This window comes from Talpa occidentalis, unplaced genomic scaffold, assembly GCF_014898055.3.
Source record: "Talpa occidentalis isolate TD23 unplaced genomic scaffold, MPIMG_talOcc4v2.1 talOcc4.5, whole genome shotgun sequence".
NCBI lineage: Eukaryota > Metazoa > Chordata > Mammalia > Eulipotyphla > Talpidae > Talpa > Talpa occidentalis.
In genome coordinates, this window is record NW_023604861.1 from 52,628,578 (window position 1) to 52,642,295 (window position 13,718).

Consider the following 13,718-nt stretch of genomic DNA (forward strand, 5'->3'; position numbering starts at 1 on the left):
TGTTTGTACATGTTAAAAGATATGTCCAACAGTTATACAATTTAGTGTAGACTTTCTGATCCTTTGTGCCCACTAAAGGTAATTATTTGATACAAATTGGAACACTCCTTTGAAATTTGCTATAATAAGTTCTGCCCAGTTATACTAGAGGCAAAATAAAATACAGACTAATAGTAGTTTTATAGTTATTTCCTTTATTTGTAGCTAAAGTAATTATTAATATTAATTTATGCTCATAAAAATTCCCAAAATATGTATAAGTTAAATTACCTAAACAATAAAAGTATGCTTGAAATGATTTTTTTAAAGATCAAATTGTATGGCTCCTGACTACTATTCTTCTAACTTGTGTCTTTGAACAGATTTTTCTTTGACCACAACTGTACCTATTCATAGCCACTTAGTTCTAACTCACTCTTTTTGCCAAATCTTTGTTCATTAAAATTCTTATAAACTAACCTAAATATCAATCCCCTGCCTAGTTTATAGTATCTTTTTTTTTTTTAAGATTGTATTTATGCAAGCACTGGGGTACAGGCCAGAGGTGCAGGAAGGTGAGAGAATTCACCAGAGAGAGAGCAGGGAGCAGAACAGGCAGAAGGACCGAAATACACTGCTGAGGGGAGCTGTGGACGAGGCAGGAGAGGTCTGCCCTGCCATGTGGAAATCTCCCTGGCCAGCCAGGAATTGAACCAGCACTGCAGAGGCTGCGGACAGCTTCACAGCGCTGTGCTCAACCTGCTGCGCCACCGGGGAGGCCCTATAGTATCATTTTATTTTTTATTTATTTTTTTATTTAAATTTTATTTTTATATTCTATAGTATCATTTTAAAACAGCAGTCTGCAAACTATGTGTACAGTAGAAAAGAAATAGGGCTAGACAGTGTGTAAGAAAGAAGTAAGGGTCACAGAAATAGTGTTCATAACTTATAGGAATGTATAGATTCATTTTGTAAATGCTGAGGCAATTTCATTAATTTAGACTGACAAGATAGTGACAGTGTCACAGAAAATCATTTTTTGGAAGTTAATAACAAATCAGTATTGTTAGATTTAAAAAATCAGCTGTTAATATTAAGTTTCAGACAACATAAATATGTACATTTTATTTTTCTAACAAATCTTGTTCAGGTTGTTGTTATCTCTGTCTCAGAAATTTGAAACTGTTAAATAATAATGTCCTTCTTATTTCTAAATTGTCATTTAAGCAGCCTGATACTGCTAAACTGTCCTAAGAAAACATTACCCTAGCATGGTCTCTAAATCTAAATTAAAATCCATTATATACAAAAATCTGTGTATAATATTTATAATCTCATAATTGGTGTCTAGAAATATTATGTAATATGAAATTAACTATTTTCCATCTCTGAGATGCAAATTTTAAGTTTGTGTTGTCTTAACCTAGTGATATGGCTAATACATTGTTAATACAAGAAATGTACCTTCAAAAATATAGCAATAATTAGTAGTCTTAGATTTTAAACTTTATATGAATGAATTTATCATTTTTATAATAAAAATGGTAAACCTAAACCTGTTGATAAGAATCATTAATTTTCTGTTCTCACAAAACCCTGTTTTGCTGACATACGCACACAGATGAGAACATGCTTTGTAATTTGCCAATACATAATATTACTGAACAGTCAAGGTAATTCAAGAGGAAATGTGCTAATTAGATTAGGAATCTAAGTGAATGTATTGATTTAGTTAAGATTAATTCTGGATATTTTGTTTAAATAATGGGATTCATTTCTGTTTATGATAAAGAAAAGAAAGAGAAACAATTATAGTTATGTTTTACTAGGAACCAGGCTTTTCAAAGGGTTCTGTGTACAATAACATATTTAATATTTAAAATAATCCTATGAGGTAGATAATATTATAGACCTAATTTTACAAATGAGGATATAGAAGCCAAGAGAGATAAAGTAATTTGTGAAAAGTTAACTAAATAAAATAATTATATCTTCTTCAAAAAACATGCTGTATGCTTTGAACAAAAATTATACCAAATATCTTATTTAAATATGTTTGCATATATGTGTGTATATAAATACATATGTATGTATTATATATGTTGTGTGTATGTATATATGTGCATATAAAAAACTTAGAATCGTCTAAAGTGATGTAAAGCCAAAATCCTAAGTTTATAACTCAGTCTTTATAATAGACTTACAAGTTTGTGAAATACATAATTTTAGTTTTAAATATAGTCTATAAGCTGCCCAAAATCATTTTGGTAAGCTAAACATCTAGTAAATGAAGTATTTTTAGCACCATTAAAAAATTATCAATTATAATGTTTTCTCCACTTTCACTGGTTTTCCAGTTTTATTCAAGATAAAATGTTCCACAGTGTTTTACAACTTTGAATGTCATACAATTCTCTGTTTTACTTTTAGTTTCCTTTCTTCCCAAGCTGCTCATCTCAAGAGGCAAGTTAAATGTGTGTGATTATTAATTACTCAACTTAGTATAATCATAAATGACTAGTATTATTATATAACCCAGAGGTGTCAGTCGCTTAAATAATTACTATATTAATAGCATCTAATTTAATTTATTTTAATTGCTCTTTTAGTTTGTAGTGATTCATAAAATGAATTAGCACCTAAGATTCCATGTGTAAAAATTTCAATATACTAATTAAATTGCTACTTAAAACTAAAATTAATTAACATAATTTAACTGATTTTAATCTAAAATTTCTATTTTAACTTGAGACTAAACTTAAATTTAAGATTAACTCAAATTAAAATTTAAGATTAACTCAAATTTCTATGAATTGAAAAGTTAATGATTTCATTCAGTTTATAATTCAGTTTTATTTCTTTTAGAATGATAGCTCTGTCACACATCCTGAGTAACAACATAAACATTGCACATAATAGAATTGGAATTCATACAGATTCATTGTTTCTTCAAAATGTTAGTAATTTTTGCTAATTTAGAGATGCTGAGTTAATGATGATAATGTTTCCCTATATCAGTTTTGTAAATTTAAAAAAAAGTTATCTGTGTGCTACATATGTGATATATATCATCTTAATACTGTTATAAGCAATCCACTCATCGATTTAATGTCAGAAAATCTGAAAGATTTTCCAATCTTACACTATATCCAAACATTTTTCTTTAACTGAAATATCCTTACTATATCTCTATTTACACCCTCCCCTACCTCTTCCTTTAAAAATTCATTTAGACCTATTTAAAACACTATATGGGGCCTCCCCGGTGGCGCAGCAGTTGAGCGCTGGGTTGCAAAGCTGCCTGCAGCCTCTACAACGCTGGTTCGATCCCCTTCTGCTCCCCTGCCACCGGAGGAGGGTCCCACATGGCGCTCAGACCTCTCCTGCTGCCCGCTGCCCGCTTCAGCAGTGTACTTCGGTCCTTCTGCCTGCTCTGCTCCCCGCTCTGGCTCTGGTGAATTCTCTCACCCTCCCGCTCTTCTGACTGTACCCAGTGCTTGTATAAATAAATAAAATAAATAAATAAAAATAAATCTTTAAAAATTTAAAAAAAAATCTACTTTTAAAACACTATATGCATTATTCACTGGCTTATCTTGCCATTGCTCATTAGGTTTTTTGTAACAACTTTTTTGGGATAAAATTCACCTCCCATACAATTGACCATTTAAACCACAAACTGAATAATTTCTAGTGTATTCACAGAGTTACGCAAACATCACCACAATTTTGGAACATTTTATCACCCCCCAAAAAGCCTCATACTCTTTAACTGTTGGGCACAAGTTTCCATTTCCCCGCACCCCCACAACACACAAACACACAATCATAGTCTATCTCTAATCTACCTTCTGACTCTCTAGATTTGCCTGTTCTGGACACTTCAAATAAATAGAATTATATAGTATGTAGTCTTTTCTGACTACCTTCTTTCAGTATGTCCTTTTCATGGCAATTAATATTCCATTATGCATATATCACATTGTGTTTATATATTCATTAGCTAATGGATATTTACATTGCCTATTGTGATTAATGCTATTGTGAACATTGATTTTAGGTGAACATATGTTTTAATCTCTTTTGGATATATACCTAGATGTAGAGTTTGGGGATCAGATAATAACTCTGTTTTTGAGGAACTGCTTGACATTTTCCCAAAGTTAACTATTTACTTTCCCATCAGCAGTATGTAGGGTATGATTTCTCTGTGTCCCACCCAACACTGGTTATTATGTGTCTTTCCTATTATTGCCACCCCTTTAGATTAAATCACTTCTAAGACACTCATCAATGTAAAGCCTTGTATATTGTAGATGCTTTTCTGTATATTTCCCTCTGTTTTATTTTTTTTTTTTTTTTTTTTTATAGAGGCATGCTTTATTTATTTGTTTGCTGGTTTGTTTGTTTGTTTTGTTTATACATGCACTGGGTACAGTCAGAAGCGCGGGAGGGCGAGAGAATTCACCAGAGCCAGAGCGGGGAGCAGAGCAGGCAGAGGGACCTAAGTACACTGCTGAGGGGAGCAGCGGGCGGCAGGAGAGGTCTGCGCGCCATGTGGGACCCTCCTCTGGTGGCCGGGGAGCAGCCGGGGATCGAACCGGCGCCGCAGAGGCCGCGCGCAGCTTCGCAACCCAGCGCTCAACCGCTGCGCCACCGGGGAGGCCCTCCCTCTGTTTTAAACTAAATTTGTTGAGTGTAGCAGTCATATCCTACTTGTCCTTAAAATGTTTCCATTGAAAATTTTATGTAAGTAAACGGGAGTCCTAAAATAATTATCTAATTTTTACCAAAAAACAGAAGACAAAACAAAATTTATTTTGACCTATTGAAATCAAGTATTCTGGGGCTTGAGTTACCAGATTATCTGCTCCTACTAATTGAATTACTCAAGTAATTAGCTTATCACTTGACTTTTTCAGGGTAAAGATACCCGAAGTTAAGATAGTCTTTGTTCCCCTTTCCAATGTCTGCTGATTGTGCCATTTTAACTAAATGTCTCTTAAGGTCCCATTTATAAAGTCAAGGTACTACTGTGACTCTTAACCAAGAAAAGATTTTCTTTCTCACATTGAAAAGATGGTTATGTTATTTTTAATATTTTATTTTTTTATTTTTTAAAGATTTATTTGTTTATTTATACAAGCACTGGGTACAGTCAGAAGCGCGGGAGGGTGAGAGAATTCACCAGAGCCAGAGCCGGGAGCAGAGCAGGCAGAAGGACCGAAGTACACTGCTGAGGGAAGCAGTGGGCGGCAGGAGAGGTCTGCGTGCCATGTGGGACCCTCCTGCGGTGGCCAGGGAGCAGCCAGGGATCAAACCGGCGCTGCGGAGGCTGCGGGCAGCTTCGCAACCCAGCGCTCAACCGCTGCGGCACCGGGGAGGCCCTATTTTTAATATTTTAAAAGAGAATTACTAGTATAGATAACTAGCAACATAGGGAAGAAGTGTTATCATGCGAGTTATACTTTTTTATGTGGGTTTTTCAAAGCAGTAGATTTATAATCCTTTACACACACACGCAGGCACACACACACAAGTCTAGAATATGAAACTTGGAGAAAATGTGTTATGTGCGTTTAAAAATGAGAAAAATGTAGAAATAAGAAGGAGGTATATTAAAAGCAAAGCCACTGATGTTCTCCTAAGCGATAGTCACCATCCCTTACATGACTCACCTTTAATGCCCCTCGTATGTCCCAAGTGTACTTTCACTAATTTTTAATGGTTCTCTATTTTCAAACTATTTTTCTCATTGTCAGTTGGTCAATTTTTTTTTTTTGAGATTCCTACAATCTTTGTTTTACTAATTCAGAGTGAAAGCGGGTATTAACTGATAGGTAGAAAAGTGTTTGGTATCTCCTTAAATCTCTATTTGACTGTATTTACTCATTTACATATATTAAATAGTTAATAAGTATATAGCAATCTAGGACATCGAGAAGGATAGGGAAAAAAATCTTCAGGAGAATTATCGCTGTTACCACCACCTCTCTGTAACTCAGCGAGGAGGATTAGGTGTAGAATATGTCTACACTAATAAATGAATGTAGACAATTGATATGATTAGATGGATAATTTACGCCTTCAAGTGTTCTAATTTAGAATTTTCAGATACCAGCAGACAATTTGTTTATAAATAAATAGAATGCTACATGAAAACTGAACAAAGGAGGATAAAGCAAAATATAGGAGCATATAGGAAGAGGGAAAAACTCGAGATTCAAGGAAAAATAAAATAAAATTAAAGGAACAACAAAAATCTGAAAGCTACGAGTTTTTTTCCAAGAAATGTCATTTAAAAAATTATTCAAAAGCACAGAAAAATTTCTTTATGATAGTGTAATTGAATAAGAGAATAAGTATAATGGAAGAGAACAAGTTCAGTGTTAACTGAGATGCAGATAAACTCTGACTCACATTATGTCAGCTTAAGCCTCACTACTCCAAGCAATCCAATTCAGTATGGTTAATGAACATTTTTTCTCTGAAAAAACCAGTATTTTTAAAAGATTCCTCCAGATTCATTTTTATTTAGTTTTACTTTACAGAGTCTAACTAAAATTGAATCAACCTGATATTTGTATTTAGGGGGAAAAATGCCTTTTAAACATTCTGGATTCTCTAAAATGCATTTTGCTCAGAATTTCCTCTTAATTTTTAAACCCATGTGTATTTCAAGGGAAATTTAATCCATATGTTCCTGACTCACTCACACTTAACTCATCAAAATGTTGTTTAGTAAAAGCTATTTGATGTTGGAAAAGCCTTATGAGTCTTTATAAGTCTTTTTTCTCTCTCTCTTTGAATTAGGAAGTTGCTTTGCCAGTCATAAATAGTATACCCAAAGGGTTCATGTTCAGCTTCAAACACAGAATTCACTGAGCTCTTAGAAACACTAACACATGCCCTTTAAAAAAAAAAAAAAAGCTGAAATACTTACATTCTAAGTTAATTTTTTAATTCAGTTAAAGACTTGTAAAATAAAATAGAAGCTTCACCTAGAATATCTGACCTTTCAAATTGCTTTTCATTATTTTTGCAATGTCTGCATGACTATTTTGGAATCTTCAAATATTTTGCTATATTTATACTGAAAATACTTTTGAATTTTCTAAAATACATGTCCCCTTCAACCATGGACTGGAAAAAAATTTTTTTTTCAATCTATAGTCTATAAAACTTTTTTTAAAAGTCTATAAACAAACTTTTAGGGGACTTCTAACTGTAAAATCTCTGCTAATCAAACTATGTAAATTTAAAATATAATAGAAGAACAAGTTTAACTATGTTTAGTAGATAATAGCCATGATTCAAATCATATATAATATTCTTACATCTTTTAAGAATAAGTCATCCATTGTTTGTGGCAAGTGTTTCACAAACCACTTCGATTAAGTCTGTTCTCCGTAATACAGTTGTATAATCATACAACCAATCTGAAAATTAGTGGAAGTAAACTCAACCAATCTATCAAGGAACAGTACCTTTCCTGTATGTTGAGGACTAAACTTTCATGTCATGTTTTTTTAAATATGATATAAATGAGGCTATTAGCCACCCACTGATAGTATATAGGTCATCTTCTTTGTCACACTTGGAGGAAAAACTATAGTAACAAAACTGCTTTCCTGCTGCCACACTGTAGATGTCAGCAATTTGGAGAAGACAAGAGGTGATATATTTATAATGTCACTGCCATTCCTATGAGTGTCCTGGGGTTCTTTTTGAAAGTCCTTGCCACTAATTTAAACATTTAGTGAAAAAATAATTTTGCTGCATGTATACTGTACATCCAAAGGGCAAATAAGTCTTTTTGCATATTAAAAATCTTTATTTCTTTATTTCCATAACTTGATGTTCAGAGTCAGAGTACTAGCCTACAGAAGATACTTCAACATAACAGTGTTAAGGACAGGGCAATTAATTTGTAAGTAATTATTCCAGTAGAATCTGCTCCATTGGTTCACATTATTAATCCAATAGAAATAAATCTAAAACTTTTTGTTACCAAAGAGAAGGGAAATTTTGCTAACTAAATACTGTTAAATATATGCTCCAGATAAAAATGTTTAAGGAATTTTGTTGATCAAAAGATGTTGATTGTTTTGTGTTTTCTATTGAAAAGTTCTGTTGAAATTTTCTTTTAAATCTCTAAGACAGGGGCCTCTCTGGTGGCGCAGGGGTTAAAGTCTCAGCACTATCAAGCTATCTTCAGCCACTGAGACATGAATTCTATCCCAGGCCTGGGACCTAATCCACATGGTGCTGCAGACTTCTCCTGTCTTCCTGCTGCTCCTTTTGGGAGTGTATTTCAGTAGATCTGTTCCGCTCCCCACTCTGTCTCTGGTGACTCTTTTCACCCCTTTACCACACCTCTGGCCTACACCCCAACTCTTGTATGCATAAATAAATTTTAAAAAATATTTTTAAAAATCACTAAGACATAAAGCAGATAAGTACAGCTGCAATGCTATTCCAGTTCAGTTTGCCTATAAAATGAAAGGGCTAAGAACCAGGTTATCATAGAACACTTAAAAAATAATAAATCTTGCATGTAAGACTGAGCTGTGAGGATGGGTCTCCATTTAACAACCACTTTTCTAGGAGAAAAAATTAGCTAGATAAATAAAAATGAGCTAAGTGTGGATGGGCAAATGAAGCTGGGTAACATAATTTACACTTGTTAAGAGAAAATACTACCACTGATAACTTTACAACTCCATAAATTTGGCATTATACTTCATGCTAATGTTCAGAAATCAGGGCATGTATACATGATCACATAAAAAGTGGAGAAAGGAGCCAAGATTTAAATTCACTTTCATCTCTGAAAGCCCTTGTTCATTCCATGACATCAGTGTTTTTCGAATTCTAAGGTGTAACCCATTATTGCATTAGAAAATTAATTACATGGGCTATTATCAGCAAAAATTGTAAATGAATTGAAGAAGAAAATAATATCAATATATTCAAAGATAAATAATATCAAAATTCATCATGCATTGTGAAAGAAAGAATTGGTAAGTTGAGTCCTTATTCTCTAATGCCAGAGCCCACCTTGACCCAGGTTGGTTGTGGATATCTAGAAAAAATAAATATAGATATTGGAAATCTACTGTGTACAAGAATTATGGCAGGTTCTTAGAGTAAAACAACACATATTAAACTTCCAGCCTTCAAGTAGATTATAATGTAGAGGAAGGCCATGATGATAAAAACAAATAAAAAACCTAGTTATGAAAAGGCAAATCATGATAATAGGGCCCTTGACCATCATGGTACTTCTGGAAAGTAGTACCTAGAATAGGCATGTATTCTAGTATTCTAGTATTCTAGTATTCTAGTATTCTAGTATTCCTAGAATAGGCATGTCATATCTTGACTATGGAAGTCAATTAAAACCTGTGAAGATTTGTTCCAGGCAGAAATATATGCTAGATATCATCTTCTATATGAACTAAAATCAGTCTAAATTCTGTTAATAACTTAGTTTCATTTAGTAAATTAAAGTAATAATTTGCTCAGGTAAAAGTATGAGACAGGTAGTCTGAATTTGAGACTGACAACTTTGCTGGGGGTCCTTTATCCACCATAAAGAATCTGGATTTTACCCTGAAGAGTACAGTAAGACCATGAGGGATTTTAAACATGGCAGTGATGAAATCTGGTTTATATATTTTTTTTAAGTTACTCTATCCACTATGTAGATTAAGGCTTTTGGATGCCTAGACTTGAAGTAAGAGGCTTCTGTTGTGTAGACCAGAGGTGATGAAAGCCTGTTAGTGGCAGTGAAAAGTAGGAGGAGAGAATTTCAATAAACAGCGTGAAGGTCTGTGATAACTCACTAGTTGTAAGAAGTAAGAATGCAGGAAATCGAGGTGGAAGAAGAAAATATATAACAGCTATTAAATGTGTTTGAAAATATGAACATGCATGGTTTTAGGGAAGAGAATAAAGATGATAACCATGTGAACATTCAACATGGTCTGTTGCATATTCAGAATTTTCAAATATATATGAAATTAAGAGCCAAGTCGGACATGGAGTTCTTAATTAAAACCACTATGATCAAAAAAAAAAAAAAAAAACCCTATGATCACTTAAGGAAAGTGAGAATACATGAGAGAAAGATGCAAAAATAATTCAGCATATACAAATCAACCACATTGATAAACCACATCAACAAAAGGGAAGATAAAAGCAAATGGTCATATAAATAAATGCAAGAAAATTATTTGACAAGATTCAACATCCTTTTATTGTAAAAACCTTAATGAAATAGTTATGGAGGGAATGTACCTCAACATGATAAAGATCATATCTGATAAAGCCACAACCAACATCATACTCGATAGTGAAAAACTGAAAGCTTTTTCTCTTAGATCACGAACAAGACAAGGATATCTACTCACCAGTTATTCAATGTATATTAGAAGTTCTGGCAAGAGCAATTAGATAAGAAAAGGAAATAAGAATTATCCAAATTGGAAAAGAAGAATAAAAAATATCACTCTTTGGGCCTTCCTGGTGGTGCAGGGGCAAAGTCTCAGTGCTATCAAGCTATCTCCGCCACTTAGGCATGATTCAATCCCCACCCAGGGAACTCATACCAGGGAGCTAGCAGAAGATCTAAATAGACCCTACTCAAAAGAAGAAAGGTGGCCAACAGGCACATGAATAGATGTACATCATCTCTCATTTTCAGGGAAATGCAAATCAAAGCAACTAGGTATCACCTCACACCCATGAGGATGACTATTATCCAAAGGACAAAAAAAAAAAAAAGTGTGGGACAGGAAGAGGTAAGATGGGAACCCTTATATACTTGGTTACAATATAAATGGGTGCACCCACAATTGAAACCAGTATGGAAAATCCTTAAAAACTTAAAAATAGAAATTCTGTGCAATCCATTTATCCCAAAGAATATAAAAAACCAATTCAAAGAGATAAATGCACCCATGTTCTTAGAAGCAATATTTACAATAGCCAAGAGTTGGAAACAATCTAAATGTCCATCATAGATGACTGGATAAAGATGTGGTAAATATATGCAATGAAATACTACTCAAAAAGGGGCCTCCCCAGTGGCGCAGCAGTTGAGCTTTGGGTTGCAAAGCTACCCACAGTCTCTGCAGCGCCAGTTAGATCCCAGCTGCTCCCCAGCCACTCCCCTGCCACCGGAGGAGGGTCCCCACATGGCGCGCAGACCTCTCCTGCCGCCCGCTGCTCCCCTCAGCAGTTTACTTAGGTCCTTCTGCCTGCTCTGCTCCCCGCTCTGGCTCTGGTGAATTCTCTCACCCTCCCGCGCTTCTGACTGTACCCAGTGCTTATAAATAAATAAATAAATCTTTAAAGGAAAAAAAAAAGAAATACTACTCAAAAAGATGAAATCCTGCCATTTGCAATAACATGGATGGAATTGGGGATATTCAGTAAAAAAGTCAGACAAAAGCAAATGTTATGACTTTGCTCATTTGTGGTACATAAACAAAACAAATGAAGTAAATAAAACAAAAATAAACTTGTACACTCTAAGACCAAGTAGTGGTTACCAGACAGGAAGGGATAGGAGGAGGATATATATGGCAAAAGTAGGATTTAGAACTTAATGTATAACAGTTACTGACTTTTAATGAAATATACTTGAAACCTATATAAAGTTATTAGCCAGTATTGCTTCAATGGAAAAAAAAATAGTATACCAAAGTCATATCAGCTATGAAACAAGGTTTAAATAGCCGGGGAGGGTGGTACATGGCTAGTTTAGATTGAAGGGACCCTACAGAAAGGTACAAACCAGAAAATTTGTGGGTGCTTTCGTTTTGGGTGTTTATGTGGTATATATCTGAAGGTATGAACCTATACGCCTAAATCATAAATGCTGTAAACCAATGTTCCCTGATAAAAATTAATACAATTTAAAAATAAGTGAGTAAATAAATAAAAATGGCAGTCAATACAGGAGAAACCATAAAGGATAGATGCCAAAAAGGAAATCAAGCTATTAGAGAATATGGTTTAGAACCATGGAACTCTGGTTCAGCATTTTTTAAACTGCTATTCCTTGTAACATACGTATTTTGAAATAGGCTAATGAGAAAATAGTATAATTAAACGTGTTTGGAAATTTGGGAAGGTTAAAAATAAAATGTTTTACAGGTTCCTTTTTAATAGACTTTTCTAGCCTTCAACATATTAACTACTCTATACTTCCCTAACACCTTGGTCCAATAGGATAAGAGTAAAGAATTAGGCAATATTAACTCATGTGTAGGAGTTTAACAAAGAAAGGGGAATGACAAAGACAAGAAAGTAGCTTGAGGGATTGGGGAGAATAGGATTAAATCCCAGGTAGGGTAACTACTTGAATAGAATGGAAAATGTTTTCTAAAACTGGAAATAGAGATAAATAGCAAATGCAGGTACAAAAACAACAACAATAACAAAACCTTTACATAGAGAAAGACATTAAGATGAATGACAAATTTTCATCTTTCTCCAAAATAAGAATATTTTATTTATTATATAATAAAATAGACAAATATCCATATGTGAATTTTTCCATAAAGGGGACAGATTTAACCACCTTCTCAAAGAAATGTGTGACATTCAAAAATGATAAACACCACTGTTCCTGTATAATACCTGAGCTGTAATCTTTGATTTCTTAATCTAAAAAGTCTGACATCTAAGACTTTGTATGTTTCCTCAGGTTCCTCTTACACTGCTCTCTTTATACACCATAACCACTGACCAGTCTTATTCACTCTAGCTTACAGACTGCATCTGTTTACAGTGCTCTTTTTCTTTATATCCACCTGTCCAAATCCAATATACCCATCCATCATAGCTTACTTCAAATGTCATTGTCAACATCCCATCCCAGCTACACCCATGCCCCTCCAAAAAGAAAGTCTGGAAATCATTACAGTTCTGCGAATTTCTATAAGTTTTTTTTTTCTGCCCCTTTTTTTGATGGCAGGCAATAGACTAAACAGTTAAATACAGTTAAATGAACTGACTCTGGAGTCAGATAACCAGGTCTAAATCTTGTTTCTGTTGCCTATTTATTGTATACCTTCCCTAAATTACTCCACCATTTAGTCTTATTTTCTCATCAGTAAAATAGAGTTAATAACAGTGCCTATCTCTTAGTGTTATGAAGAATAAAAGAGAAAATTCATGGGAAGTGCTTTACATATGCTTAGCTAAAACTTTTCTTCCTATGTCACAATTATTCCTGTGTATTTCTTGTCTATACTATAAAGTCTTTATGGATAAAGTTCATGCCTTCCTCATACCCTACTGCATTCTCTCATTGTACCCAAAACAATAAATAATTTTTGTTGACTATAAAAATGAATGCTGAGTTAAATATGTCTCTCAAGACAATTTACAAAGAGAGAACAACTTACACACCAAGGGAAATGTGGTAGTTATAAAGTAATGAAATGTAAAAAAAAAAAAAATAGCATTTATGTGATGTAGCTAAAATAACCAAATATGTTATAACTCTGGTTTTTTAACATGTCTTTTAATTTATGTTTTCTCTCAAAGAATGCAGTGTTTTTCATATTTTTAAGAACAATTTGAAATCAATTCCAGAAAAATGCAAAAGATACAATCTGTTATTTTAAGTAGTCTTTTGTCTATGACATATAAATGCACAATAGTGTATATAATTGTCTATATTCCATTTCATAAACACAGACTGCACACTATGTGACAGA

At 33.7% G+C, this 13,718-nt stretch overlaps 1 protein-coding gene across 11 annotated transcripts in view; it reads left to right on the forward strand.

The window, feature by feature from the left end:
* Positions 1-13,718, forward strand: part of NBEA (neurobeachin) — a 575,782-nt gene that overhangs the window by 357,782 nt on the left and 204,282 nt on the right. For 7 of the 11 annotated variants that reach the window (XM_054701654.1, XM_054701655.1, XM_054701657.1 and 4 more), the window contains one exon: positions 2,413-2,445. The exons of the other annotated variants lie outside the window; for them this stretch is intronic. In XM_054701654.1, coding sequence (XP_054557629.1) covers positions 2,413-2,445 — 33 coding nt within the window. The remainder of the gene's footprint in view (positions 1-2,412; positions 2,446-13,718) is intronic. 11 annotated transcript variants of the gene reach the window in all.